The sequence below is a fragment of the Aptenodytes forsteri genome, unplaced genomic scaffold (genome assembly GCF_000699145.1).
Source record: "Aptenodytes forsteri isolate BGI_AS27 unplaced genomic scaffold, ASM69914v1 Scaffold296, whole genome shotgun sequence".
In the NCBI taxonomy this organism is placed as follows: domain Eukaryota; kingdom Metazoa; phylum Chordata; class Aves; order Sphenisciformes; family Spheniscidae; genus Aptenodytes; species Aptenodytes forsteri.
Window position 1 is genome coordinate 1,710,710 of NW_008796181.1, and position 27,133 is coordinate 1,737,842.

The window sequence follows — 27,133 nt, forward strand, 5'->3', positions numbered from 1 at the left end:
ATATCACAGTATTAATAACACCACCACCCCCCCAAGTGATAAACACTAAACAATGGATATTTTTTATTTCCCATCTTGACTTACCTGGTATCAGTATATGGTTGCTGTGTAATGGGAGAGAAAGTGCCCAGTCCACCTCCAGCAGTCAAAGCTGTATGAGGAAGATGAGGGTTAGGGCCAATCAGACCATTCATAAGGGGTACTCTTGGAAACGCATTCTCTCCTGGAAAGAAGAAGTTTATATTACTGTTTTAAGGGGTGACTACTTTTAAGGTAGAGGTGGAAGTTTTCAGGGAAAAAATGATGTCTCATCTAATGAAAAACTAATCGCTTTAAAATGTTATAGTACTGGCCTTATATTTTTGGAAAAGATTTTAAATCAGTTTACACTGCTTCCCTACAAGCTCAAGGGATTCTCTTCTACTGTGTCACACCCCTGCACACATTTTTTTTTTTCTTGTCCAAAAAATCAGGTTTTTTAAAATGGATTTCCAAAAACGTTTGCAGTAGCCCATGCTATGGTACTGCACTTCATATTGAGGTATATTCTTAAAGGCTAATGGTCTGGCGTATTTGTTATACCCAGATCCAAGCAGCAAGCATGTGGAAAGTTGTTTTCAATCCTTGCAGAATTATCATTAGCCACCTGAATTAAACACCTCCTCTTCTGAGACTTCTGAGCAGTGTACCAAAGTAAGCCTCATTATCTACTAACTCCCTAATTTGTAACCAATGAAACAGATAAATCTAGTCAAATGAGCATCAGTATTTTCTAATTAAATGTCCAGCCTAGCAGCACGAAGACAGAAAATTTTATTTATTTGATTACAATATTAGGCAAATGTGGCACAGGCAGATTCATTCCAGCAGATGGTCTTTGCAGATGCTCCTACACAGAATTAACAGTGGCCTTTGAATCCCTGTCACTTAACTGCGATTAGAACAGTATTTTCTTAGAAGCGTAGAAGTAGCACAGGAATTAGATGCATCTGTAGGATGACACTGTGTCATTCTCTCATGCTTTAGGAGACCGTCTTCTGATCTATGTGTTACATACACTATGCAGGAAGTATAGTTTGGATGAAAGTAACTCAAAATTTAAAAGAATGTGCTTTATTATAGCTGCTAAATAGATAGTATATGGTAACTGTGAAGACCTGGCAAACAAACAGGATGGAGAGTCAAGGCCTCTGGTTTGCACTGTAGGATCACATATCTTTATGAGAAGAGACCATTAATTTTTTGAAATTGCTGAAACTTGATGCAAGCTTCCCCATTACTGAAGCATTTATCTCACAGAAACATGTGGATCATTACACCGTAACTGAATCAAATTATAAATTTAAAACTTCGTAATTGTGGCAGTTCCCACAGGGAGAAGTTAAACAATCTTAAAGAGCTCAAATGCTGAAGTTATCTCCAAGTACTCAAGTAACTGGGAAACAGGCAATGATATCTATATTAATATTTGCTTTAAATCACCTCATTATTTGCTTTAAACTTTCTCCTTTCTAAGACTTTTTGAAGTCCTTCCTTTTTATGGGAATTCATCCAACTAGGAAACCAGTCATGTTTCTTCTTATGATTAATTCACTGGTGAAATCAATTTGCATACTACTTTTTGTAGTACCAGTATAACAGAACGGGCACTCTTTACGTGAGCTCAGGGAAAATCTACTAGAGGTGATGTCTGATGAGAAAAGAGTGCATTTAATTATGCTCATACATACTGGTGAAAAAAAATATGCTCTACTGGTAAAATAAATAAAATTAAAAAAAAAAAAAAAATCGATCTGCCCCTTGCTTTCAATATAAGAGCAAGAATATGCTGTATCAACTCATGATAATTTTAGTAGTAACAAGGAAAATAAATTATAGTTTCCCAGATACATTTCAAAATTACTTAGCCTTCTATTATTTGGATAGGACTAGTTAACGTTAAACTGAATTCTTAAAGGAAATTAAGACGCAGTAAGTCACTTTTATACAGACCCCTTACCCTTCAGGAGGTACTCAAAAGTAATTAAAGAGTAAAGTCAGAAGAGAACACACGCTTTATCACAGACAAAGTTCAAAAATATGAAAGCATCAGCTAAAATAAAAACTCTGATATGTCAGAAAAATCTAAAATAACTGTCCCTTTCTATTAGCAATATATTCGTGCGTGTTAATCACATACCCCCTTCAGAACAGTTTTAGAATAGTATTTCATAAATTAACAATGGCAGATTCCACAAACTAAAGACAGCAGAAAGTAAGGTGTATCCTACTTTCACATCAGTATTTAAAAGAACTTCCCTGACCAGACTGCTGTTTTTAAAAGTAACAAAGGAACATACCCTGACTGTGCAAAGACATAAGTTGTGGTGGAGGTGGAGGCTGTGGCAAGGGAGCTGAGAGGGCCAGGGCTTGTGGGTAAATCCAGCCGTGAACAAATCTTCAACATCCTTTCCTCCTAGCTCTGCAAAAACACCGTGCATGAGTTGGCTGGCATTGTTTATAAACTGTATTTTATAAAAGACAACAAAGATTAGAGCACATACCTGGGATTTTGTACAATTTGCCAAGAATAGCACCTGGACAAAGTAAAGACAACACAGAATGAGTAATCATCAAAAGATGCTATAAAATTTATTCTGCAACAAAGTCCAAACAGGTATGTTACAATACATAGATAGTAATTTGAGGGAAAAAAAGAGAAGATTTCTGCTTAAGTCTTCTAGAAGACCAAGATCAAGGGCAAAAAAATTACCGTCTGTGACCATTTTGTCTAGTTCTGGACTCAGGATTCCATCCAACTGTTCTTCACTCAATGGCCGTGAACTCTGGCTGACATTCGACTGAGGCAGAGAAGAAGGATCATCAGAGATGGGACCAATATCCAATCCAGCTGAAGGAAGAAAGAATATTAAGTTAGATAGTAAAATCTATTGGTACAGAATAAAGAGCATAAAACTTTCCCCACCCCCTAGAGCTGAGCTATCAACTAAACCAAGACTTTCTAAGATTTGAAAGGTAAGGCAAAATAAGACATTCATTAGAAAAAGTAAACAAAACCGCTCACTATTTACCTCCAGTTTACTGTATTGTTTGAGGAATGTTAATTGACTAGAATGCAACTGGAAGAATGGGAAATTTTTGTTGAAATAAGACTACGGAGTTTAGGTACAGCAAGTTTTCGAGTGTATAGTTTTCAGTATATAGGTTCCACTATAACTATTTTTCACATTTTAAAAACAATCACAGTAGTCAATATGGTTCATCCTCACGTACCTTAAGGTTCACCCCAAATGTTCTTATAATATTACATTAAATAACTACTGAAGTGCTGTTGAAGTGTAGTCAATATCAAACAAGTTACAGCAGTTTCTCTTTCAAAAACAGCTACAGAATATTCTGGATTACATCAGACAAAGAGATTTGTTGGTACTGAAAAAACATAACTTACTACATAAATTTCCTAACATCCTTTGCAAGTCAATAAATCTCCCAAATGAGAAAGATCTTTGAAAAAAAGAACTATACACTTCAGTACTTAAAACATATTTCTGTATTAGATACCAAATAAAAACAAATTTAAAACAATGAAACGTGCCGTTCTACTTATTGTCAGCCTGTGTTTTATATAAAGTGATGAATCATCATCCAGTGGAAACAAAAAGATTTGATGCTGACTACTTTATTCATGCTTTAATATATTCACATTGTTAAAATGCTTTTAATTTACAAGAGATACCACTATGATAAAAACTACACACTACTACTAGAAGTAATATTAACAGTGACAGCAAGAAAATGCATGGTTTTGTATCATGAAACACAAAAACTCAGCAAGGTTTTTAAAAGCTGTAAACAAAACTTTATGCAGTACTCTTAAATGCGGAGTGCAGAGTTCATAGGTTGTGTTAGACTCAAAACACCACAGGAAGAGTGGAAAATGAAAGCATGAATTAGTGACACAGTAAAGGAGTACTAGTTTCTACACATGCAGTTCTTTCAGCTAAAACCACTAGGAAAGAGGACTACTTCTAACCATGGATCATCCATTGTTTAGTTTCTTACCAAATGGGGAGGGTGAGTTCTCAACCTGGAAAGTGCATAAATCAAGACCTACAGGACCCAAACCAGATAAAATGGATGATTATAACACGAAAACAAAAAAAAGTAAAGAAGAAGCTCCATGCTGACAAAAGCTACGCAGGTATGATAGACAACGGCAGCTACATTTTATTCTCTCTTAAGCAGCAAAGCAAAGAGCCAAGTAAAACAAAACGTTGAAAAGGTTGGGGATTTCTCAGTGGGATCATCTCAAACCAAGGTATTCTTAAGATATGAAAATTGTATCTGAAATCACCTAGAACACAACCTATAGATACAACAAATACATCTATAATAAAGAAAAAAAAAACCAAACAAATACCAGAGAGACCTTATAAAGATACATACCCGAATGATCTCCAGACTTTACCAAATCATCAGAAAGTATTCCAAGAATATCATCATCAGTATTTAAGACCTCAGAAAGATCAGCTAAAGGATCGTCGGTGCTACCTGTATAAGATGCAATAAATAAAATCAACCAGTCATGGCATTTATACATGACTCTGGTGATGTACTATAGCTTGAGCTATAAATGCAAACACAGATTTACCAGGCTATAAGGGCCTTCTGTAGTGTGTTATGTACTGCAAGTCACTCTGGGGTGAGAGACTGTGCTGACTAGCATCCCCTCCCAGCCAATACTGTAGCCATCTTCACATGCTCACGTTGTTTAGTATTTTCTTCAATACAGTAAAAGTGATAATGTCATCAGCCATGTGGAAGAAAGACTGGATGCTTTTAGGGGAAAAAAACCCCCAAGATCTAGTGAGAACTTGCAACCTCTAAGACACAAAGGCCTATGAACTTAAGAGTCAACAAACAGGCTTTATAAAGGACACAGCTCACGGCAAATCAACAGGGAATATTTAAAAAAAAAAAAAAAAAAAGAAGGGGGTAAGAAAGTAGTTACTTCTTTTACTACCACCATCTTTCTTAAGACTACGGAGCAACCAGTTACTACACCCTGATAGGGAAGTAAAATTTAAGAGTAAGAAGCAATAGTAAATAAATGGAAACTGGAGATGCTATTTTTAAGATCAGAAGAAATCCTGAAGAAGAAGTGAGAACCAGAGGTAGAAATGTCACGTTTGTTTGTTTTCTAGGAAAAACTAGTCTGGTCCTAGCAACAAATTATTTAATATTAAATAATAAATTCTGGATATGATTATCTTCTTGACATCCAATTCATTAGAGAGAAACAACTCCAAATGGCCCATCTGGTTTTATTAACTAGTTTTTTAGGACTATTACAGATGTTGAACATTTGAAGAAAATTGTTTGACAAATAAATAGAAGTTGAGAAAAATATTTTTCAGTAGAACTGCAGACTATCATGACTACATGAGCAACCATTGCAAGACCAATGAATCATGAAGAGATGGTCAAATATACAAACACACATACAATTAAACAGAGAAAAGGGATTAATACAAATCATCCAATGTACAATGTGGAAAACACGGGCAGGTTGAAGAGGGACCAGAAAATGAAATAGCAAACGTATTTCATAGATACATGGGTTATCTTTCCCACTGTTACAACCCAACTGCCCCAGGAAAGTATTTCTAGCTTAATTCAGAGGCCTGGTGCCAAGGATTTACTTGTATCATGAGGCTACTTTCCAAGCTGCTAAATTTTACAGTGATTTAAATATTCCTTCTGCTGCTTTTCCGAGACAACCCTTTTCCCTTCTGCCACGACTGAAAGTCAAAATGAAAATTATTCTTCTTCACTTTACTATTTTTATTCTTTATTTTTGTCCTTTGTAATGCAGGCAAGATGATACCATCCTAATTAAATCATGTTTTAAGTTTGCCACTCAACTAGGTGGATCAATGCACCAGTGCAGACCAGTCCATTTACACGTACATAAAGAATTCAGCTCCTAGTGATATCAGAAGTATTAAAAAGTGCTTCAAAACCACATCACTTTGTGGGTACAGTTATTTTGTGGACCTGATAAAAAGTACTATGAAATGTAAGGTTTTAAACAGAACCTAGTTGTTGGGGTTTGGTTTGGGGTTTTTTTGGGTTTTGTTGAGATACTTGTTCTCCTTCTGGCAACGTGGTCTAATACCAATTATTCAAGTAACTAACACCAGGCACTGCAAGGTGATGTTAATGACTTCAGCTGGCTGGCAGGCAAAGGATTGACTTTAGCTGTTCTTTACCCTTCCTGAATTCCTACCTGAACGCAGGTAAGTATCAGGGAGAAAAAAGTCCTTATGAAGGAAGCACCGAGACTGTATTAGCAGCCTTTAATTCTTCTGTAGTATTTTATGTTACGGTGTTTTTCTCCACAGCCCTTAGTAATGTGCTTGGGAACAGTCCCTAAAAATTCAACTTCTGATTTGGATATAAATATATTGAATAAGTAGCTAGAAAGAGCTCAGGTGGAAAGATGTAACTGAAGAGTTTACCACCCGTAGCTACAAACTGGCTGTGAATAAATTCAGGCTTCAAATTAGAAGGCTCCTAACCATTAAGGCAATCAGATTCTGTAATGGCCTTCCAATGAGATTAGTAGGTTGGAAAAAAGCTACCTGCTTTCAAAATGGAACTTGTTAAGTCTATAAAAAGGTTGAGTGTTAGTGATAGCAGAGGGCTAGACTCTATGATCCAGAAGTCTCATATAAGACATCTAATCTAAAGCATATTTTTACATTTTTCTTCTGTTTTTTTCCTCCTCGTTTTAATCCCATGTGTGCTAAATATTATCTTGGAAACAACTAAATCACTTCAGTCAGCTGCTTCAGATCAGAATCAATAGCTGGTTGACATCTGCTGCCAAACAAATAGCTTAATACTGCTCATTAATTTGACTCTTTCAGCACAGAGATGAAAACTAAGGCAAAGAAAAAAGGAAAATAATTTGGTTGTAATGCTGGATCTCTAAGAGAGCTCAGTTCTGCTGCTATCTCGTGATCCTGATTCCTCTGATGCATTTACTTTTATTTATTTATGAAGTTCTAAAAGAATAAAAACGCCTCTTCCAAGGCTGCAGCCATCCTAAGATGTTTAATCATGCAATAACGTATCTAGTTATAAAATGTACCAGCAGCATTTGAGTCAGTTGCACAGAGATTCAGACGACTCCTCTCTTTTTGTCTAGGAAGAATTTCTTCAGCATTGTCTGGAGACCCTACTTAAACAGATGACTTTTTCAGCTTCCCTAGAAAAAATACACTGAATTTAAGCTATTTCAAACTAAAGGAAAGATCACATTGCCAGAGCCTTCACAGCCTTGCCAAGTGGCCTCTTTTTCATCAGACACACCCAGGTCACGAAACTCAAGAGAGATGCGGACAGTCTGCAGACCACTCAGGATGCAACTGATGCCAATCACCACCTTCAACTTTACCTATGAACAACCAGGGAGACTCTGGAGATCTGGTGCTCTGTGTTCCCAGTGAGCAACCCTTTGCACTCTGCTCTAGCGCTGTCTTGTAAATGATTTTAAGGGTTGGTCCCATGCAGAGTACGCTGCGTAGTGTGCCACACATGCTATAAAACCACAGGAAAAGTGAGTCTTGTAACTCAAGAAAAAACCCTGCAAACTCTGCCAGACAGAAATCAGGACTGGGAGCCTAAAGCTCACTTCAGTCACAGTTACTAGAAATTAACAGTAAACAAAGGACTCCAAAAACCCTCTGCTGGCCGGCTCTGCCAATCCCCATCATTACTGCAATCTTGTCTAGCAAAAGCTTCAGCTACCCTTAACCAAGCTCTAAGAATAAATAGTCACAGAACGTGTCATTGAAATGCACTGTCAATTCACGAGCAGATTGAACACATCACTGTTCGACTCCCTAGTAGCCCTACGCACATGCTGAAAAGCAAAGCAGATAGAATAACTTCCTCCTTTAGATGCTCGAGAGCTCTTTGGAAGACGAGCAAGTATATCTAACCCTTAATCCTGGGATTAAACAAGAGGAGTTTCCAAGAGAAGAACATCTTCCTTGTGGAAAAGACCTATCCAGTTAAGCAAGGGCTCTCACAGGAGTCAGCAACCCTTGTGAGAAATGGCACTGTAGGAAAATAACACAGTTGGTAACAATATGGTCCTACAGCCTTCCAGTGCAGTGAATAAAGCAGTTCATGTTGTTCCTGCTCCAAAGCCAGGTCTGTATTGAAACGGCGAAAATATCACAGGTGCTCTCAGACACTGTTCTCACCTCCATCTCCTCTGCAATACCAGCCAGAAGGGAAGATGTGACTGTTGCTAGCTTAGCAGCCAGCCAATTTATCAGGGTCTCCACCACCCAAAATGAATCTGGCTCTGTCACACATGTGGATGCTATTGCGGAAATAACTCTCTCCCACAAAGTCACAGTGAAAGAGTTAAGAAAAACTGCACTGGAACCTATCAATACTGGCAGATGACTTCACCCACTGGTGCTCCAACTACAACAAACAGCTCCGTCTGGACACAATTTTGGCCGGAAATCTGAACAGTTGAAAGACAATTGTTGAGAACATTCCTATGGCCAGAAAGCACTGTCCTTTGAGTCTCTCGTATATAAAATGGGAAAGACAGTACGTTATCCACTAAAACCATTGTTAATGATTTATTTATTAATAGCCACCTCATTATGATTTATTTCTGAATAAAAAGAAAAGGAAATTACAAAGTTTTACAACTTTGCTTATTCATAAAGAACAGGTTTTTTAAAAATTCCTTTCAAACTTTGGAAAAATAGAACACTAAATTAACATCAATTTCATGAATATCTAAAACCTCACACCACCATAATAAATGAACATTAATAACTTTAATCTTGCGGTTGGATAGGCCAGCAAAGACTTCTGAATCTGTATTTCTCTGGCTTCAATAGAATGCTGGGGTGAAAAAAAGTCTGTGTGAACATATTTTCTTGTAGTGTTGGAACCAATGAAATACAGACCTTGAAACACTTCATTTGCAGCGGTTTCCCCTTCAGGGGAAGTTAGCTTTCGCATTCTCTACTACTCACAATTTCAACTGTGTAACAAAAAATGTTTAATTATAATGTAGTGTTTTGCTTTTCATTTAGTAGATTTTCACTGAGTAACAACCACAAATAAGTGACCTCTCTTCAAATGACTCTCTGGACACAGGAAACTATATGAATGTGTGTAAACATTTTTAGATGGAAAAATTTGTGAGGACGTGCTGAAACACAAGCCACAAATTAACTAACATACACAAGATATAGCAGCAGTTTAAAAATACAGAACGGTAAGACATGTCTAGCTAACAGCACATACTGCAAGACACAGAGAAAAAAAATAATTTGGAGGGGACAGTAAGATTTTTGCTTTTAATTGCTCCTTTGTGTGAAGCTGCCCTTTCAGCAGCACTTTACAACCCTCTGGCTAATTTGCAAAACTGTCAGCAGTAACTTCAGTAAGGTTTTGCAATAGCAAAAGCAAAAGATTGCCTAGGGGCTACAAACTGTACCTGGAAAGGGCACTCATGTTCAGAAAGGACATGGTGAACCAAAAATTCCGAGGAGACTGGCAACCTACAATAATCTAAAACATTAAAGAAAATAAAAGTTGGATGATATTCATCCAACTAATATTCATTAGACTACTAAAAATATCTTTTAATTAGATTATTTTTGTCTTCTTCTATAATGGATCTGTATGCTTATTCTTAGACAGAATTAATTTTCATGGATTTTATAGACATCGATGTTACAGTCAAGGAGTTTCAGATTTGCATCAAGTGCCAATTGTTGTGCCATCCACTGCTCTTTCTGAAAAAGCTGAAGCCCTGGAGCTGAATATCACTGATTATCAATGTAACTTAACCTCACAAGGACAGTTAATATACAGAATGTTGAGAAATACATCAGATAAACATTGTGAGAAAAGTAGAAAAGAGAGTGGAAAAGTCCCAGTTGCAACAACAAAATCAAACTACTGAATTATCACTAACTTTAGCTTTGTATACCTTGAGGTCCCAGTTTTGCCTGAGCTGGCGTGGAGGTTGAGCTAAGAAGGGGGTCAGACGAAGGATCCAGGAAATTGGTGGTCAGATTTGTTTTACATGAGAGTGGAAGTGATTCTTCAGGTAAATTATCTAGGCTCATCTTGTTTTGTCTACTGGTATCTAGTAGGTCTTTCCCAAAGAAAGCTTCCTGCAAAGAAAACAAAATGATTCAATGTAGGAAGAATACTGTATCTATTGAAAAAGTTGGGTAAACGGCAAAGTTAAAATTAAAAGCCAATGATTACTAGAAATATAAAAATATAGTCTCAGTCTCACATGCCTTCCAGTATGGCAGTATCTCTTCCAGGCTATGAGGCGTGGATACGGTGGATACAACTCACCTGAGGTAGCTACATTATTAATATTTTATGATTAAATTCACACCTTAAATTATATAGAAAAAATATAGTATTCATAAGAAGAATGTGGTATATGTGGCACAGACAGTGTACCAATACAGTGTCATACATCACAAGCTTTTCAGTATTTAAAATATTTCTCCTTGCACAAAAAGGACAACTGAAGAAGGGGAATACTACTGAGCAACTTGATCAAGGCCACACAAGAAGTTTATGAAAAACATGCAAGCGCACTGCGGTCCAAATTCTAGAACGACCATACACTGCCTTTCACTTTGCACAAAATCATCCTAACTTTGAACTGCAGCAACAAAGCACCTACAGCTGTTTAACTTACATTAGAATCTTTTAAAATATTATATAACAGCTATCACTCACCTAAGCCTGAGTACTCAGTAATTTGACAACAATCTATCAAATTTTCAAGCCAATTTTTATTCATTATATAAGAACTTTTTCTGTTTTCATGTAGTCTTTAAAATCTTGATTTAGGATACAGCTGCTAAAAATAAAGCTGAAGATAGATTTTTCAGTATCAGTTATTCCAACATGAGCAAAAGAAGAATCTAAGAAATATTCTATGTTTTACAGGAGTAAAATGTGCATTAAGAAAAAAATATTTATCCTTATTAATTCAAAGGAAATGTTGCTTAAGTATTTTCCTTCCAATTCACTTCCCCACTTATGAAAGACAAATTATTTTCAGACAGAGATTGTTCTGCCTCTCCGTCAATTCCTTGCTTTCAATCCCAATATAGCCTATGCCATGAAGTTCAGTGAACACCTACAAGATAATAAAGTTTTCATTAAAAAGGTGGCTGAGAAGAAGAGTGAGCCAAATAATGTTCTCAGTGAGAGACATATATAAACCAGACAGTTTATAAACCAGTTGAAGGTAGGGTAAGTTGCTCAATCACCATTAATATCCTAGTTATTATCCACGAGTGCTACCTCTTACCTGCTGGGGACATCATAGAATTAATGGGGGGGAAAGAGCAGAGATTATTGTGGTAGGGAGATGCAGGGCATATAAGAACAGAAAACTGTAGGAAAACAAGCTTCTCCTATCAAATCTTGTTCTATGATCCTCTGAAAAGAAAAATTAGTATCTTGAGGAAATGACATGATCAGACTAAGACATCCTACAGAGCTGAATGCTGAAAACATCACGTGTCAGTTCAGAGAGAAAAGAAAGGATTCTTTCCCCCCTGCCTCCCCCTCTCAGAACAAGTAGAGATCTACACATTGAGAAATAACACCAGAGGACTGGAGACTGAACATAATACACAGCTTTCTGTACAAACTTATGAATGTTCTTTATAGAAAACCCATTTCATTTGAATGATAAAATGGGAATCTGGAAAGAAACGTTAATGGTTTACATGAACTACGAATCAAGACCCATAAAGATTAGGTTTTTAAATGTATTTACACAAGAAGTATACCAATAGCTTTACCTGCAAGTAGGCAGGAAAAGTTTCTTCAAGTTTATTTTTCTTTTTTCTGTAACGCTTTTTGATTTTCTCAGTACTTTCAGAAGCTGGGGTAGACTCCTCCACTGGCGTGTCTGGCAGCTGTTCTGTCCAACCTGAAAAGTAACATTCAGGCACAAATAAATAAAATACTTGGTATCTTGCTCTAAAGGTACAGTGGTGGCATACCTAATGTATCCTGCTACCTATCTGGGCACATGGGTTTACTGAGTATCACTCTAGATGTATTCTAAAGGTGGCTTTTATCTAGCCAGCTGTGAACTGCCACCTGATCACTTGGGCTCTGGCAGTAAGAAATACTGGATACTAGAAATACTAGTATCACGATGTGACACTAGTCACATCGTTACCTTGTTGTACCTCACTGGCTGAAGACAGACCTTTAACTTTCGTATCTCCAAGCCACCTAAGAATTTGGTAATTTGAGAGAAATTACAGGTGCCATTCAACCAGATATTTGACAGATAATTCCACTGAAGTAGTATCTCCAAAATCATCAATATTGAGTTACACATTAATCATCTTTCATTTCATACACTGATTTTTCTCAAATTAAAAGTAAAAAACTTTTTTAAAAAATCCGAGAAGAGACTGTTTACACATTTATTCAGCTATCATATTCCAAAGTGGCACTGTTTTTTCTAATAAACAAAAAAGCACACAGTGCTCATCAATCATTTAGTATTTTACTTCAACAGACCAGGGAAAACACCGCAGGTAAAAGCAGAACTTTTAAAGTCCTGCTACTTCTGTCTTGCCAAAGCTAATTACATGAAGTTAATGACCGTGGGAAGTTATTTAAGAAACTATATTACTGTGGTAGTAAAATCAGCTATGCTTTGTACTGTAGTGATCTCTTCTACCATATACAGAGGACAGCGAGTAGAGTAAGGCTCACCAACACTGTGACCTCTGCATTGTTTGAGAGTGAGCTTTTGCAGAGAAAGGGGGTAGAACATGACAAAAGTAGCAAAAAACTTGGTAAGGCTGATGAGTACTGGCAGCTGAAAAGCAGGCTCTCAGCAAACTATGATGATTTAAAACATACAAAGATTTTTGAGTTATTTTTTTCTTAATAAGCAATTGTGCCTGAGCAGACAAAAAGAAGCTCAAACTTTTAACTGAATAATACTTGTTTAAGAATACCGCTTTTTAACAATATGCATTGTACTGTTACCCAGAATGGGGAATTAACTTTTTAGCCTTTTTTTTTTTTTACTTAAAGGAGCAGATCCCTATAGAAATGAAAAACTTTAAAGCAAAATTTTCAGCACTACCTGAAACAATGCAGTATACTATACTGAACTAATATTTACAAAGCAGAAAATCATAGCTGTAACACTAATATTAAAAAGAAAGCAAGCACTGTATCTGAATAGGGGACCTAGCTAGAATACTGGGTTGCACTGAAAAGAAACATTTGTTGGCTTCATAAAGTAGTTCCTCAAGTGCAAGCAAGGACAACATTTAACTATTAGTTTTTAATACTGCCTGGATGCTCTAAGTCAAGATCCAGTCTCCACCATGTTGTACAAATACATAGCAAGAGACCAATCTGGCTCTAGAGAGGTTAAAAACAGAATAGCTAAACAGACAGGAGAGAATAATAGGACAAATCAAAGGCCAGAGTTTTCTAACTGAGATGATATCAGCCAACCTTTAGAAGCAGCTGCCTCCTTCTACTGACTTTATAGGAAACAAGCTCTGAACTAAACATATTCCACATCTCACCTTAATGATACCTCAATATTTTCTAGATTAGATAGTGTGAACAAATCCAGATGGACAAAATAATTTAGTCTAATCACGCATAGCAAGCAAGAGAACAAGGCCCATAAACAAAATCTGACTTCTTGTTAGGTGCCCAATCTACCGAGTACTATAGTGTCAGAGGCATTAAAATGGCTTTGCTGTGAGAAGAGAGACCAAACAGAGTACGATTCTTCAGCCCTGGAAAAGACAACAACTGATGGGGGAATATGACACACCTCTAGAAAATCTTCCTGTACTACAAATTAATATGGAATGATTTTTTTAAAATCATCTTGCATGACATAAAACGCGAGGGTAGCTTATGAAACTCTCAGATATCCAGTTTAAAATAAGAAGGAATTATTTCTTCATGTAACAATAGTATATCATTGAACTCACTAATGTAAGATTTTCCAGAGCATAAACAGGTACATAAAAGTATCAGACACATTTGTGGAACATGGAACACTGGTGAATATTAAAACTGATGGTCCAGAAGACACCTCTGGATCAGGACTACATCTGGAAGAAGATGTATCAAAAAAAGGATTGCTCTAAACCTACCTCATTTCTTACACTTCTGTCTTCTATTGGTCAAAGCTAGACTAAACAGAGCTCTGACACAATACAGCAGTCCTTAGAATCCTCACTATTTATCTCCCACAATAGCCTGCAATTCATTGTTTCAGTTTCTTTGTAAATCATGGGCTCTGCTGAAACTATAAGTACGTAGGAATGAGTATTTTCAGTTGAATTAATAAAGCCATCAGACAAACACAAAAAAATTTTTCCTTTGTAGCACATCTCTGGAAAGATTTGTATGTTGATGAGTTGCATTATTTTGATTGCATTAAGCATGAACAAAAATTTAAAAACAAGTTTCTGCACTTACCTTCATCTCTGCCAGGCAACTGCTCAGAAACAGATCCAGAAGAATCTTTCCTGGAGAGAGATCTTTTAGTCTTTCCCTGCCCCGTACGACTTCTCTGACGTACCATAAATCCACCAATACCTAACAGGGAAGCAAAAATTCAGTATATTGATTAAAACTATGTTTCATAGTAAGAATGAGAGCCAAGATTATTCTGAAGGTAAAGGGGGCTACTGCATCTGTAGAGGACTGAGAATGAATCTGAGATACTTGAGGAGTTTTCATTCAGAGTTTTACGAAACATTTCTGAATTTTAACGTCTCGGTGGGTATATATGTAATTATCAAAACGGACCAGAATTTTAGGACTGTAAAACATCCACAAGAAGTTCAAATCACCAAACCTGGCAACTTTCAGATGTTGGTTTTTCCCCTCCCTTGGCAAGCTGATGAATTGCTAGAATTAGAAGTCAATCTACCAAATGAAACCTATTAAAGAACCTTAAAGGACCATAAAAAAACTCTACAAATTGCCCTAGAGAGCCCACCACTCCAGATGACGGTACTAGAGAAGAATATATCACAAAATAAAAAGATAATTAATCAACATCACACTGCCTGCAACTCCAGAATCCTTCACTAGAGATTGACTGCGCTGCTCCTGATCCTTTACGGTTGGCGTGTTATGTGTGTACATGCATCAGATTCAGGTTTGTTGCGTTTTTCAGGGAAATTGGTGGCTACAGAAAACTAATAGATGGCTGCTCAACTCATGATCCAAAACCACTCCGAACAAATGAAACTCTCTTCTCTTGAGGACCCAGCAGTAGAAATAAATGGCTTGTTGAGGTACATTACTTGTAGAGAAAAAGCAAGTCTCTGTTAAGTGATGTGGGTTTGTACCACCATCTCCCCAGGGTGGGCCCATGATGGAAGGCAATATACACATGGGCATGACCTGCTGAGACAGGGCTCTTGCTCAGCAGTGTGGGAAATGACATGGGGAGGGTAAAAGGTGGTAGAGATCTGTTTAGCTGCTGAGAGAGAAGCAAGAGAAACTGGACCATGTTGTAACTCCTGCTTCCTTTCCTTCCTTCACTGTATTCCTTGCCTTCACCTCCTCAATCATTTCATTGCCTCTGTTCTCCTCCCCTACTATCTTCATCATCAGAGGATATGGCCTGTTACAGCAAGCAGGATGGGTGTGACTGGCGAAAACAGTATTTGTGACTGCAAAGACTACAATCAACTTCTCATCCCAGTAGTGGGAGGCTGCATAATGAAACACAAAACCAACACGTTAACACAGATTCTGAGACATACCAAGGTATGTGATACATGGGCTCTTCAAAAAGCCAGGCGGTGTCCCAGCAGAGCTTATTACCTTGGGTTCAGTTTTAGCCCTAATGAATCAGAGCTACTTCCTATGGAGTCACTTAGGTACCTCTAGCTTTTTTTGCCTGGAGACAGCTCAAGTGTTTCTGCACCCAGGACACACAGTTAATCCACAGAACTAAGAGTCGACTGCACTAATAAATTAAAATAAATGCATTCATCCAATAACTGAATTCATTAAAATTCACTGCCAGAAGTCGTCTGCAAATATCTAGTAAATTACTCTTATCAAGTATTTCAGAAAATAAGATACCTGCAAAAAGTTCTCTGAAGTTCAGATATTGCCAGATATATATACATACATACACACACATCAAAACTGGCCTTCATCAATTATATAAATATGGTACATTTTCCTATCAAGTTAAGAATCAATACAAGGTATAGATTTGAACTACTAACCAGTAATTTTGACAGCATTAAGAACAGGCGTACTGCTGAGGAGCAACCTTTGGAAATGTATTTTGATAAGAGGACTAAAAATTATTTTAAACAGAACGGGGGGGGAGGGGAATCTAAGATCAACAATTAGCAGTAGAATACTTCAGAATTCCATACTGTTCTAATTTTTTTTTTTTTTTAATTCTACAGAAAAAACCCTATTAAAAGAAACAAGGGACACACTATCCTGTAAATTATTGTCTCCTACCAGGTCTATATGGTTTTCGCTTCCTTTTTTTAATCCCATCAGCTCCTTCTGCCACTTTGGTATCGTCATCCACAGCTTCCCGTTCTGGGCTGGAATCTGATTTTCCATCACAATCCATAAGATCACCTTCTGCAGAAAAGAGGCAATGGTAACTTCAACTGGAAAAGGGAACAAAGATATTTTTCTAAAATTTCTACACCTGACTGATTTCTGAGAAACCAATTGAGAATGACAGATTTTTCAAAAGGGTGATAGATATTCATACTCTCTAAACACTGTCAGGAAACCCACCCTATCTATACACAGAGACCCAGTATATACATACATTTCCTGCGAGACGATGTCTACACAAAACCAGAGAATAAATGCTATAGTTACTATATGTGAATCGGAGAAATTTTTTTGTCGCCCCTTTCAGAAGCCTGTGCCATTTTCTAAGTGTTGGAGCAATTTCTAGCCATACATCAAGTAATATGGATACAACTTAACACACAAGATATACTTCGTTTTGTTTACTGTCCTCCTAAGTTTTGTTTGGTAAAGCTTTTTTTTATTGAGAAGACAGACTGAAAAACTGCAGCCTGCACTTGGAAGGTAATGTATAATGACTCTTAGTTTGGAGAGTTCTTGACCTTAAGCTGTGTGACTGACTGAAAGCAGACTTATCTATGCAGACGAGTTTGACTTACATAGTAGAAAATTCAGCCCAAAGGAATTACTCAGCCTTGAAGATGAAGACTGTAATTTTGAGTTTGAGTTTATATTCTGGTGGAAAGCTGGGTAGAACTAGATGTAAAGTATGATGGCATTGAAAAGCCTTTGGTGTTGAAGAGAGAGTGAGTTAATTCTGTTTCTGATATCTCCAAAATGTCAATATAATAATGACCTTATATCTTCATTTTATTGTAAAGCTTTTGAAGCATGTTAAACACACTCTTGGCTCTGAAAAGATATTGGAATTCCGATTCCCTGCTTTGGATTTAAGTGTATAATTCTCTATGGTCTAAAACGACATACAGTTGTAAGAGGGAGAAATACTGTTATAACAGACACAGCTGGACTCTTTCATACCACTTCTGCTGTGGTAGAACTATAACCCTTGCTCTTTCACAAGCTGGGTCACAGACCAGACTTTCCCATCAATGAAGACTTTTCTGAGTTCTACCAACAAAGCTGGTGGCTTGGCAAAGGCAGTCCCCACTGACCACCACAGAATTCCCTCCTCCCCTTAAGAGCAGGGGTGAACCGTCTTTGCAATGTGTCAACTTCTGGCAGAAGAGAAACCTGCTTGAGCGCTAATGTGTCCTGCTACACAAAGCAGTATGCTGGATGCTAAACCCCACAGTGGTCCTTCCCATTTACTTACGAAGCATAGCTCTACAAATAGTAGCAGAAGAGCCACATTAAGTCTACCAAAGCTGAAGCTCCCAAAGCAAGCTGAACTTTCAAGTGGACTTTAAAATGTGGAACACCTGATGAAATGCCAAACCTGATGAAAGTCTATAGATGAGATGGTAACAAAATTGCCACAAGCTCAGTTTTCTCAAATACAGCCCCTTTTTTCCACCTGGAACTTTAGAGTCGAAGTAAGGGTTATTCCTGCTTGCCTGGAATTACTACACTATGTTGCTCCAATCAAAGCCGCGGCACACCTTTATTCATCCTGATGCTCATACCACGTAGAGTTTCTAGGAAATCCAGCCAATCTACCGTGTACCTGCTGTGCTGTTACCATCACATACATGAATGCACTCTAACTCTCAAAAAGGCAACGAAAGGTGATCAGAACTGAAATTAAAGTCTGTGGAAGCTTTGGCTCTCCCTTTCATACTGTATTACATTTATAGATCTTGTTATCTAGTTGAAAACGGATACCTATAAAAGTCAACAAGCAGATAATGAAGTTAGACAAATTTATATGGAAAAGAGGCACATGTCTGTAAAAGTAAAGAAGATTAACCACTGAAAAAGAACAACAAAGGAAGTGGTTAATTCTCTATCTTGATGCCTTCAAACCAAAATCAAAAGCTTTTTTGCTTTCAACAACCCACCTGATGGACTATATTAAAGTATGAGATGAAATTTAAGAGTCAGTGTAATGCTAGGATAATATATCAAACTCCGTGAATACTGAAGGAAATGAAAGAAAAACAACTAGTTAACTGTTTTAAAGGTTATAAACAAATAAAGGGAAGCTATTATAAAAACCCCACACACTTCTATTCAACAGCAGAAGTGTGGTAAGAATGTGCTAACCAAACAACTGGAACAATACTTATATCAACAAGTTAACACTGAAACTGCACTGATGGTTCAACTACCCAGTTATCTCAAGTACACTCTCTGTATCTAAAAAAAGCTTCTTATGACATTTAATCTGATTAACAACGAGGCAATGTTGCATAAACAGAAAGCACTTTAGATTGTGGTGAGGTGGGGTGCCTATGTTTCTCTGTTCCTCTTGTAACAGACACCCGCATGACTAATGTAATGACTTTCACACCTGCCATTTAAGTAAGCCTTTCCCCAGGCCATGGATTAACACCTATTCTACCACCACACTTATCAGGATGTACAGCCAGACCATGGCAAAGAGGACAGGACAATGGTATTGCACCATACTGGCTGCTGTTTCTAGTGTTGAAGGATGGGGATTTGAAGAGTGGGGCTGGCTGCTCCTACATGCTTTTCCCACTCTCATCTCCAACCTTTGTTCTCCTCTGGCTGGGGCTGCTGTGCTTGCTCAGCTGCGAGGGAAGCAGATGAAACAAGTACTGGTGGCCCTGGGACACATGGATCTTTGCTCCATGTCTAGACTTGGCGATAGAAGGAGCTCTCCCAAAGGCTTCTACCATTGACTGAAATGTCATCCCCATACACAGGGATGTGTTTGGGTAGGCAAGCGTTAGCCCAGATCTTTTCATCTCTCAGCAGCCTTGGAGGCCACAAAAACACTGTTAAATCTTCCCCTCCCTCCATACTACACGGATACCCAATCCTGGAACCTGAAATCCTTCAGTAGGACTGTACATACAGCGTCATCTACTTCAACTGGAGCAACACCCAGAATTCACTTCCAAACTCAAGTTCTGATTAGATTCTACTTCAGAGATGAGGACAAACAAAACGTTCATTTCGTCTACGGAAATACAAGGAAATTGTTTTTCTTCCTCTGACTCTCAGGTCAGCCCACCTTAGTTCTTTCAGAAAAAAGAAATACTCTCAGCAAAGAGCTTTTTACTCCACTTTCCCCTTTGTTTTAAATACCAGCTTTACAGTGATCTAGACGTTGCTTTGCTGAGCCAACATTACCACTTTCAAATAGCGCTTACACTAAATTTGAGAGCCTCAAATACACTTGTACTCAGTGAGTGCGCAATATTTCCCACAGGTAACCCAAGGATTAGACAAAAAGGCAACTTGTATTTCCACTGTTGCCAGCCTTAGAAAGGTGAGTTTCCTATAGGATGGATGACCCATAACGGAACAACAAGAAAAATCCCTGAAATGGGCAACGAGCCATGACTATTGTTCAAGTAATTTCCATAAAGCATTCTGTACCCAACATATGAGTATCAGTATAATGAAAACTCCCAGGGATATCTGCAATACACACATGTACTGCAACACTTCAAAATACAAGACATGCCAAAAGCAGACTGCTACCTCTACTGTCATCCATCTCCCCATCTCTTGAGTGTTCTGACTGGGCATCTGGGGGTGTCTGAAGCACAGCCACACTGTTCTGATTTATAATCTTCAGTTTAAGCTTTGGTTTCGTCCGTTTTCTTCTCGGTACTGTAACAGTTAGGCTCTGTAACTGAGACATGCCCGATTCTGTCAAGCAGACTCCATCCTGGGTGTATGTCTTCGGTGGGTCTATAAAAGTTAAATGAATCATAACAGCAATATAAAGCTCTTTAATTTACAAGTTTTAGATTTTTAGGAATAGCAGTTTTAAGAGTTAATAATCTGCATGTATGGAGCTGATTCATGAGTGAGGAAATTGGTATAAATAAAACAGAGAGATCTGATACTGTCTTACACATTACAGTTACAGCTTTGTAATTCAGTCTCTGATGTCAAACCCAGCAACAATCCATTATATTGCTACAAAACAACTTTCATCAAGGACTCGTTAGAAAGAACGACTTGATTATGGAAACTGGTGCCTTGCAGGGTATTTCTGTATCCCTGGCACTCACAGAAAACTGTGCAAGTCTTACTTTGGGTCCCTGCCAAGGCCAAGGCCCTCATCCAGCCCTCAGCACTGTACCTTCATCTTATTAATGACCTTAAGCCTCCCAGAACTCTTGCTAACTCAGGAAAGTTATTAGCCCTATTTTACAGGCAGACAAAAACCAATTTCTATCAAGTGAGCTGCTCAAGATCAAACTGGAAATCATGGGTAGAACCCAAGTCTCCCAAGACCTGCAAGACTGCTTCTTCCTCAAGCTGTTACATGACAATTGAGTCTACCAATAAACTCTAACATTCCTTAATTCACCATGTAGAAAGGCGCTGTCACCTGTGCTGGGGCCCTGCAAGTGGGGGTTTGGGAACTTTCAGGGAATTACCAAATAACGAAGAGGCTGCAATGATGCTTCTGCTCTTTGGAGCCAATTAAATAATGATTTGATAACACAGTTTTTGAAAACATATAAACATTATAACTTTTGTTCCCTTTAACCAAAAATATTTTCTTATGTAACATCTCACACCTCAAAACACAGCTGGTTCCAAACACAATGATGACTTTTCTTACGTTGAACTAAAAAAGAGTGTTTGCTTTAGAAAAAATGCATAGTCTTTTTCAGACTGAAGATTTGAAGGGAGAACCTTCTCTCAGAACTACATTTGTGTGGTATCAAATGGAAAAAAATTCTGACATGATGGAAGCTGTCCTAACATGATGGAAGCTGTTGGGTACTATCATTATATAAAGTGACTTGTGAGTATTGTCAAGATTATAAATTCCTAGCGCAAACCAGACAAATACAGAAAAGTTGTGTCCTCCCACAGGAGGACTGTAAACATTTGTGTACATGCTTGACTCAGCCCCACTGTGTTATCACTGCTAATATTAAGGCAAGCAACTAAGTCTGCAGGATTAAAGCATAATTTAAAGTAATTATTATACTGCAGTTATGGCAGGCAAAGGAGAAGAAAGAAGAGAGAATGAGAAAAAAAATGAAAAGCATGCTGCGGTAACTGAAGGATAGTTAATGGCTGTGTGTTATAAAATCATAGAAAAAGGAATTTTTGTCTCATGTAAAAATATACCCTTAAAATATGCTAAATGATCAAAGATTAAGCATTTATATTCTTTACCTAGTTCTTTTGATTTTGAAATAATCTGAGTTCCAACTGATGAATCACAACAGTCCAAAGAAGGCACTGAAAAATATAAGGAAAATCATTTCAACTTTTAAAAATGGTGACTTGATTTAAACTGAAACTATCAATTAATTTTCCTTCAAACAGTTCTGTTAAACTCCCTAATTTATACTGTTGGCAACATTCACTAGCACCTTTAAAATAAAGTGCTTTTCAGCGCCACAGAAGATGTGACTACAAAACAAGCCTAATACAAACTGAAGTTCTCCAACTTCCTAGAGCCAAGAATGGCATTAGAACAGCACTGAACTCGATGGCAAACGACCTCCTTCTACTGGACCAAGGGCAAATGCATACACTGGATCTACTGGATTGGAAAGTAAGCTCTACACTAGTCATGACGTCCAGATTTTGCTGACCTAAGTGTGAAAAATGGGAAGGCTTTGTGAATTGGGCATCGAGCACTGTCCTATTTCCCCAAGGAGGGGCAGGCACACTCCAACAGCTTTGCACACAAGATTCCAGCTGTGTCTATGCTGTCAGGTCTCTCATACAACACATACGAGAAACAAAATAAGGCCGATATATCTGAGAACAGATGATACATGACTTGTTGAAGTTAGATAGGGTAATTCTTATTCAAGATAAGAATATTGATAAATGGAACAGCAGAAACTCTATTTAAAAACTACAGCTTGTGTGCTTCAGGGAAGCAGTGGAACAAATAATGATCACAATGTCCTACAACACTAGGCTACTCTTGTTGTGGGTAAAAATGCTCTTCCCATCTGCCTTAATTACTATAACCGTATAATCACACTTCACTAACCTGTGATGTGCAGACTAGACTTTTAGTATTAGTAGTGACTTTACAGAGATTACGTAGACAGAGCAAGTAAAGTAAAAATTAGAAGCTTCTATCTCACAAACACTGAGAACTAGAATCAGAAGACCTGTTAGTTTGGCACAGTTAGCATTACCATATAGTCAAGTTTATCCACACTTTTTTTGCCTAGCAATCTTATCCATGCTGAATTTCTCAGACAAACATCTGGAGTATTTACTTTGCATCTGTCGCACGAAGATGAGACCCTGAGGCAAAGCACGTGTGGGAGGTTCAGTGTTTCTCAGACATGTCAGACCACTGTACGTGAGCTGCTGCTGACAATATGCAAGTCGGGGGCAAGACTAGGAAAAGCACAAAAGCTTCCAAGTAACACACAAATTCTTTGCTAAATACAATAATGAATACAAAATCTAGAGGATGGTGTCTAAGCATATAAAAAAATTTAAGGAAAGCGAAAGTCTGCCTTCAAAAACTATGGTCCTTTCAAAGTTTTATGTAAGGTGTAACTAAAGTATATAACCTACAAAAAACCAGTATTCCATGCAATTAGCAGATGAAAGCAGCCTATGAGAATTCCTGAAAAACTGATACACGGGAATGGAAGGAAAAGACAAGGAAGACAAGAAATTGAAAATGAGATTTTGAAAGAGACACTGAGCTGGATGGAAACAAAAAAATATGGGACAAGCTGCAGGATGGAGAAAAAAAAAATATGGGACAAGCTGCAGGATGGAAGAAACTCAAAATCACTGACTTGAAACAACAGAAGAAAGGCAGATTGTAAGAAATACTCAAAGTGGAATAAGATGTCATCTGTTCATTTAATTGGTTATAATTTACAAGATGTTTTAAGACAGAGATAACAATTCTTGAATTGGAATCTAAGGTAAACAAAAAATTCAGAAAGACAGCTGTGAATGGGAATTTGAAATCCTTATTTAAAAGTCAAACAACAGGGAGCATTCTTCTGGTCCAGGTCAGATTGTGAACAATTTTAGCTTTGGAGACTGAATAGAGTTGAAATAGTCAAATAAACAAGCTGACAGAGACAGAGGTGAGGCCTTCAGAGACCAACTCACAAAAGCTGCACAAACAGTGTTTGAAGACAGTATCAGACTTGCAGGAAAGGAGCTAATTAGAGTGCAGATTAAGGAATAAAATCAATAAAGTGGATATCAGAGAAACAGAGTACTGTTAGAGAAAGACTGTTCAAGGGGAAAAAAAAATTAAAATTGAACAAAAAAGTGCTTTCTGAGGCACTTAGCTGAAGCTTAACCAAAATTATTACGCTTATTTGCAAAAGGGTTTAAACATGCTGAATATCATACAGCATTTAGTAGCTTCAGTTGAAAACAAATAATTGCACAGAATACAACACAATGAGAAGAATCAGAGTTTCAAAAAGAAAGGGAGCTGCCATTTGTAAGGCTCTAATAGAAAAGAACAATTCTAGGAATAAATTAAGTCAGCATAAGGGACAGAGCAACATGGTTGATGTAGAAACACAACACTAACAGAGCACTATTGGATGCCTGCATAACTGTGTGCATGACGCAGGGATTTCTTTGTAAATACAGTAACTTACAAGACCATAAGAGTTGACATAATAAATGTGCTAAATAATAAAAAAATTCAAAAGTTAATTTTTTAACACATAGTATTATGTTGCTTTTGTATCCTGTATTTGTAAAGTACATAGAATTAAGTTTCAGAATGAAGAAAAATTTAACTCAGTTTCAAGAAAACTGTACAACAAAGACTCCCAGCCATAATATGCGTATCACTGGCAGTATTGAGCATCTCTGAATTAGTAAGTGATATGAACTCCTCACTGCCTCTGTGGGCATGCTTACTTGAGCCACAGGAGGAATACACGCACACTGGCAGCTACCAGAAACTGTTACCAGATCAGTTGTAACTAGCTAAAGAAAACCAGGCAGAGCTGGTCCCTTTGCCTCCGGCAGAGAAAGAAAAACAGCACTAAGGGAGGAGGAAGCTGGAGTTATGTGGATGGAGAGAGGATGGGAGTGAGGAAGGGATGAAATTTGCAGATGGGACATATGACATACAAGAGCAAATGACAGAAAGGCAGAAGTGATGGGTAGATGGTCGAGAATCGCTTGTCTGGGAGTGAACGTAGATGAGAGATGCACACACCTCTCCTGAATGTGCAGGAATTGCAGCACAGAAGAAAAGCTGCTGCTACCTAGAGCAGCTGCTAGTACCCAGTCATTATAATATACAAGCAATCTAAATTAGAAAAAATTTTCTACAAGGCACAGCAATACGCTGGGGGACATATATTATAACTTGAGACCATACTAAAAGGAACCTGATGAAACACTGGTCAGAGATGATTATTTCAAAAGAATCTAGTAATGAAGGTTTATGGACCAAATCTTACCACATTCTAGCTTTTGATACTTATGTATGTTCAAGCAGAAAAAACCTATCTTTTATTTCTGTTTCCTGAAGAAGATGACTTTGTAAGATTATCAGGTATGCATCTGATGTTCTTAAGATGAGATAGGGAAGAGCTGTTACAAATGTAAGTTTCCATTTTCTGAAGCAAGAAAAATGGAAGCTCTTTCTCAATACCTACATGCTGGAAATATTTACTCTTTACCAACAGTAAACCTGCAATGTATTGGTAATTTACTAGGTTGAGGGTCTCTTGCTTCTTCTAGAAAAAAGGTAGTTAAAAAGCTTGTAATAATACTTGCAACACATCTGTGATACATCAAATGGAAAGGGCAAGAACCATCCCAAAAAGAATCCCGCAATATGGTGCATTTTAAGAAGCTTTCTACTGTTAACTAACATTTGTTTCTCTAAGTTTATCAAACACTAATTGTTCTCACCTTGAAACAAAAAACTATAGAAAATTTTCAAAGGAGTTGTAGAAGAATTAATGAAAGACCGAAACATTTAATATAAAAGTACATGCAAGTATTTCTATGAACATGCATCAAATGACATATTCAGACATGCAACTGTGCAAATGTACACGTTAAAGAGGTATTACATATACTGAGTCAAAACATGAAAGAATAAGAGAAACTTGTCTTGTAAAAAAAGGTGAAAAAACCCTGCAAAGAAAGCTTGGGAACTCCCTAACAGGTCTTGCAGGACTGGTTCCTATTCCTCGTAAGACAAACCTAAACAACACAACTTCATGAAGGTGTGCAGGAAGGACTAACTCAGGGGCCAGCTTAGGCCCGGAAGTGAAACATCTCTGATACCATCTTGTGAAGTTGTTCCATCTCACATATTATGGGCTTTGATTATCTTTAAAAGGTAGCTCAGCCAGCTTGAAAGAGAAAGGAAGAGGCAGTATTTCTTACTTGGACCTTTTTGTTTTAAATGCCCAAAGCTTATTATCAAAATAAACAAAAGTCTGTGTTATATCTGCAAGTTTCTTGTTTTTCCCACTTACAAAAACTTTCTTTTTGAATTTGTGAAAGCAGATCTCAAAAATGAAGTGACCTGTAGAAATACATAAGCATGTCATTCTTATTTCTAATAGTGATAAAAGTGGGATACTTGGGAGAGTTTCACAACCATGTGTAGTTGACGAGGGAGTATATAAACCCCCAATGTCACCTCAGTAAGTTACAATTACTGCCACGCTGTTGTGAGGACATGCCAGCGTAAAGGGACATTAGATGCTCTGTTGAACTTTTCTTGGCAGAACTCTCAAACACATGCCTCATGGTATCTTCAGTCTTGGATCAGGAAAGCCAATCTTACTGACATCATCTCGGTGGATACGGATATTTCTTGAAACATTTGCTTAGTTCTTGTACCTTCCTCCTACCATACTCTCATGATATCCCAAGAAAGGGTTAATGTGAATACCTCAACATGCTATTCCTCTAGGTATAGGTGTCAATGCTCTGTTGAAGTAGCAGACTGAAGCAGAAACTCCTGTGAGTTGACATGCAGAAAAAACAGACCTGGGATACCACCCTTGTAGCAAGACCATAAATCACGTAACAGGCCAATCTAATTGCTGACAGGCCACTCACAGTGACATTAACCAGTACCATCCCACAGAACCAGATGCTGTAGCTGTGCTTAAAGAGGAAACTGCAGTAACCTCAGCTCCTGAAGTACCACTGCTATAGAACTATGTTATACAGCCTAATGAGGAAGTTGGTATATATATATTCACTGATAACATGTGTGGAGAAGAGCAAAGTTCATCAGAAGGGACTATACATATTAACAAGAAAGTGGCAACTCCTGAGCAGGAAAGTATGGTGAATTCTTTTAAAGACAGCAGCTAGGGAGGGAAGCGCTGGTCTTCAATACTGGGAGAGCTGAGGGAATGGCATTAATAAAACATGAGGG

At 37.7% G+C, this 27,133-nt stretch overlaps 1 protein-coding gene across 1 annotated transcript in view; it reads right to left on the bottom strand.

Moving 5' to 3' along the window:
* Positions 1-27,133, bottom strand: part of KMT2C (lysine methyltransferase 2C) — a 204,663-nt gene that overhangs the window by 36,641 nt on the left and 140,889 nt on the right. The window contains 12 exon segments of the mRNA XM_009287803.2: positions 85-223; positions 2,340-2,421; positions 2,424-2,461; positions 2,544-2,576; positions 2,753-2,890; positions 4,447-4,551; positions 10,040-10,226; positions 11,895-12,025; positions 14,575-14,694; positions 16,597-16,725; positions 20,263-20,475; positions 21,928-21,993. Of these exon segments, the coding sequence (XP_009286078.1) occupies positions 85-223; positions 2,340-2,421; positions 2,424-2,461; positions 2,544-2,576; positions 2,753-2,890; positions 4,447-4,551; positions 10,040-10,226; positions 11,895-12,025; positions 14,575-14,694; positions 16,597-16,725; positions 20,263-20,475; positions 21,928-21,993 (1,381 nt within the window).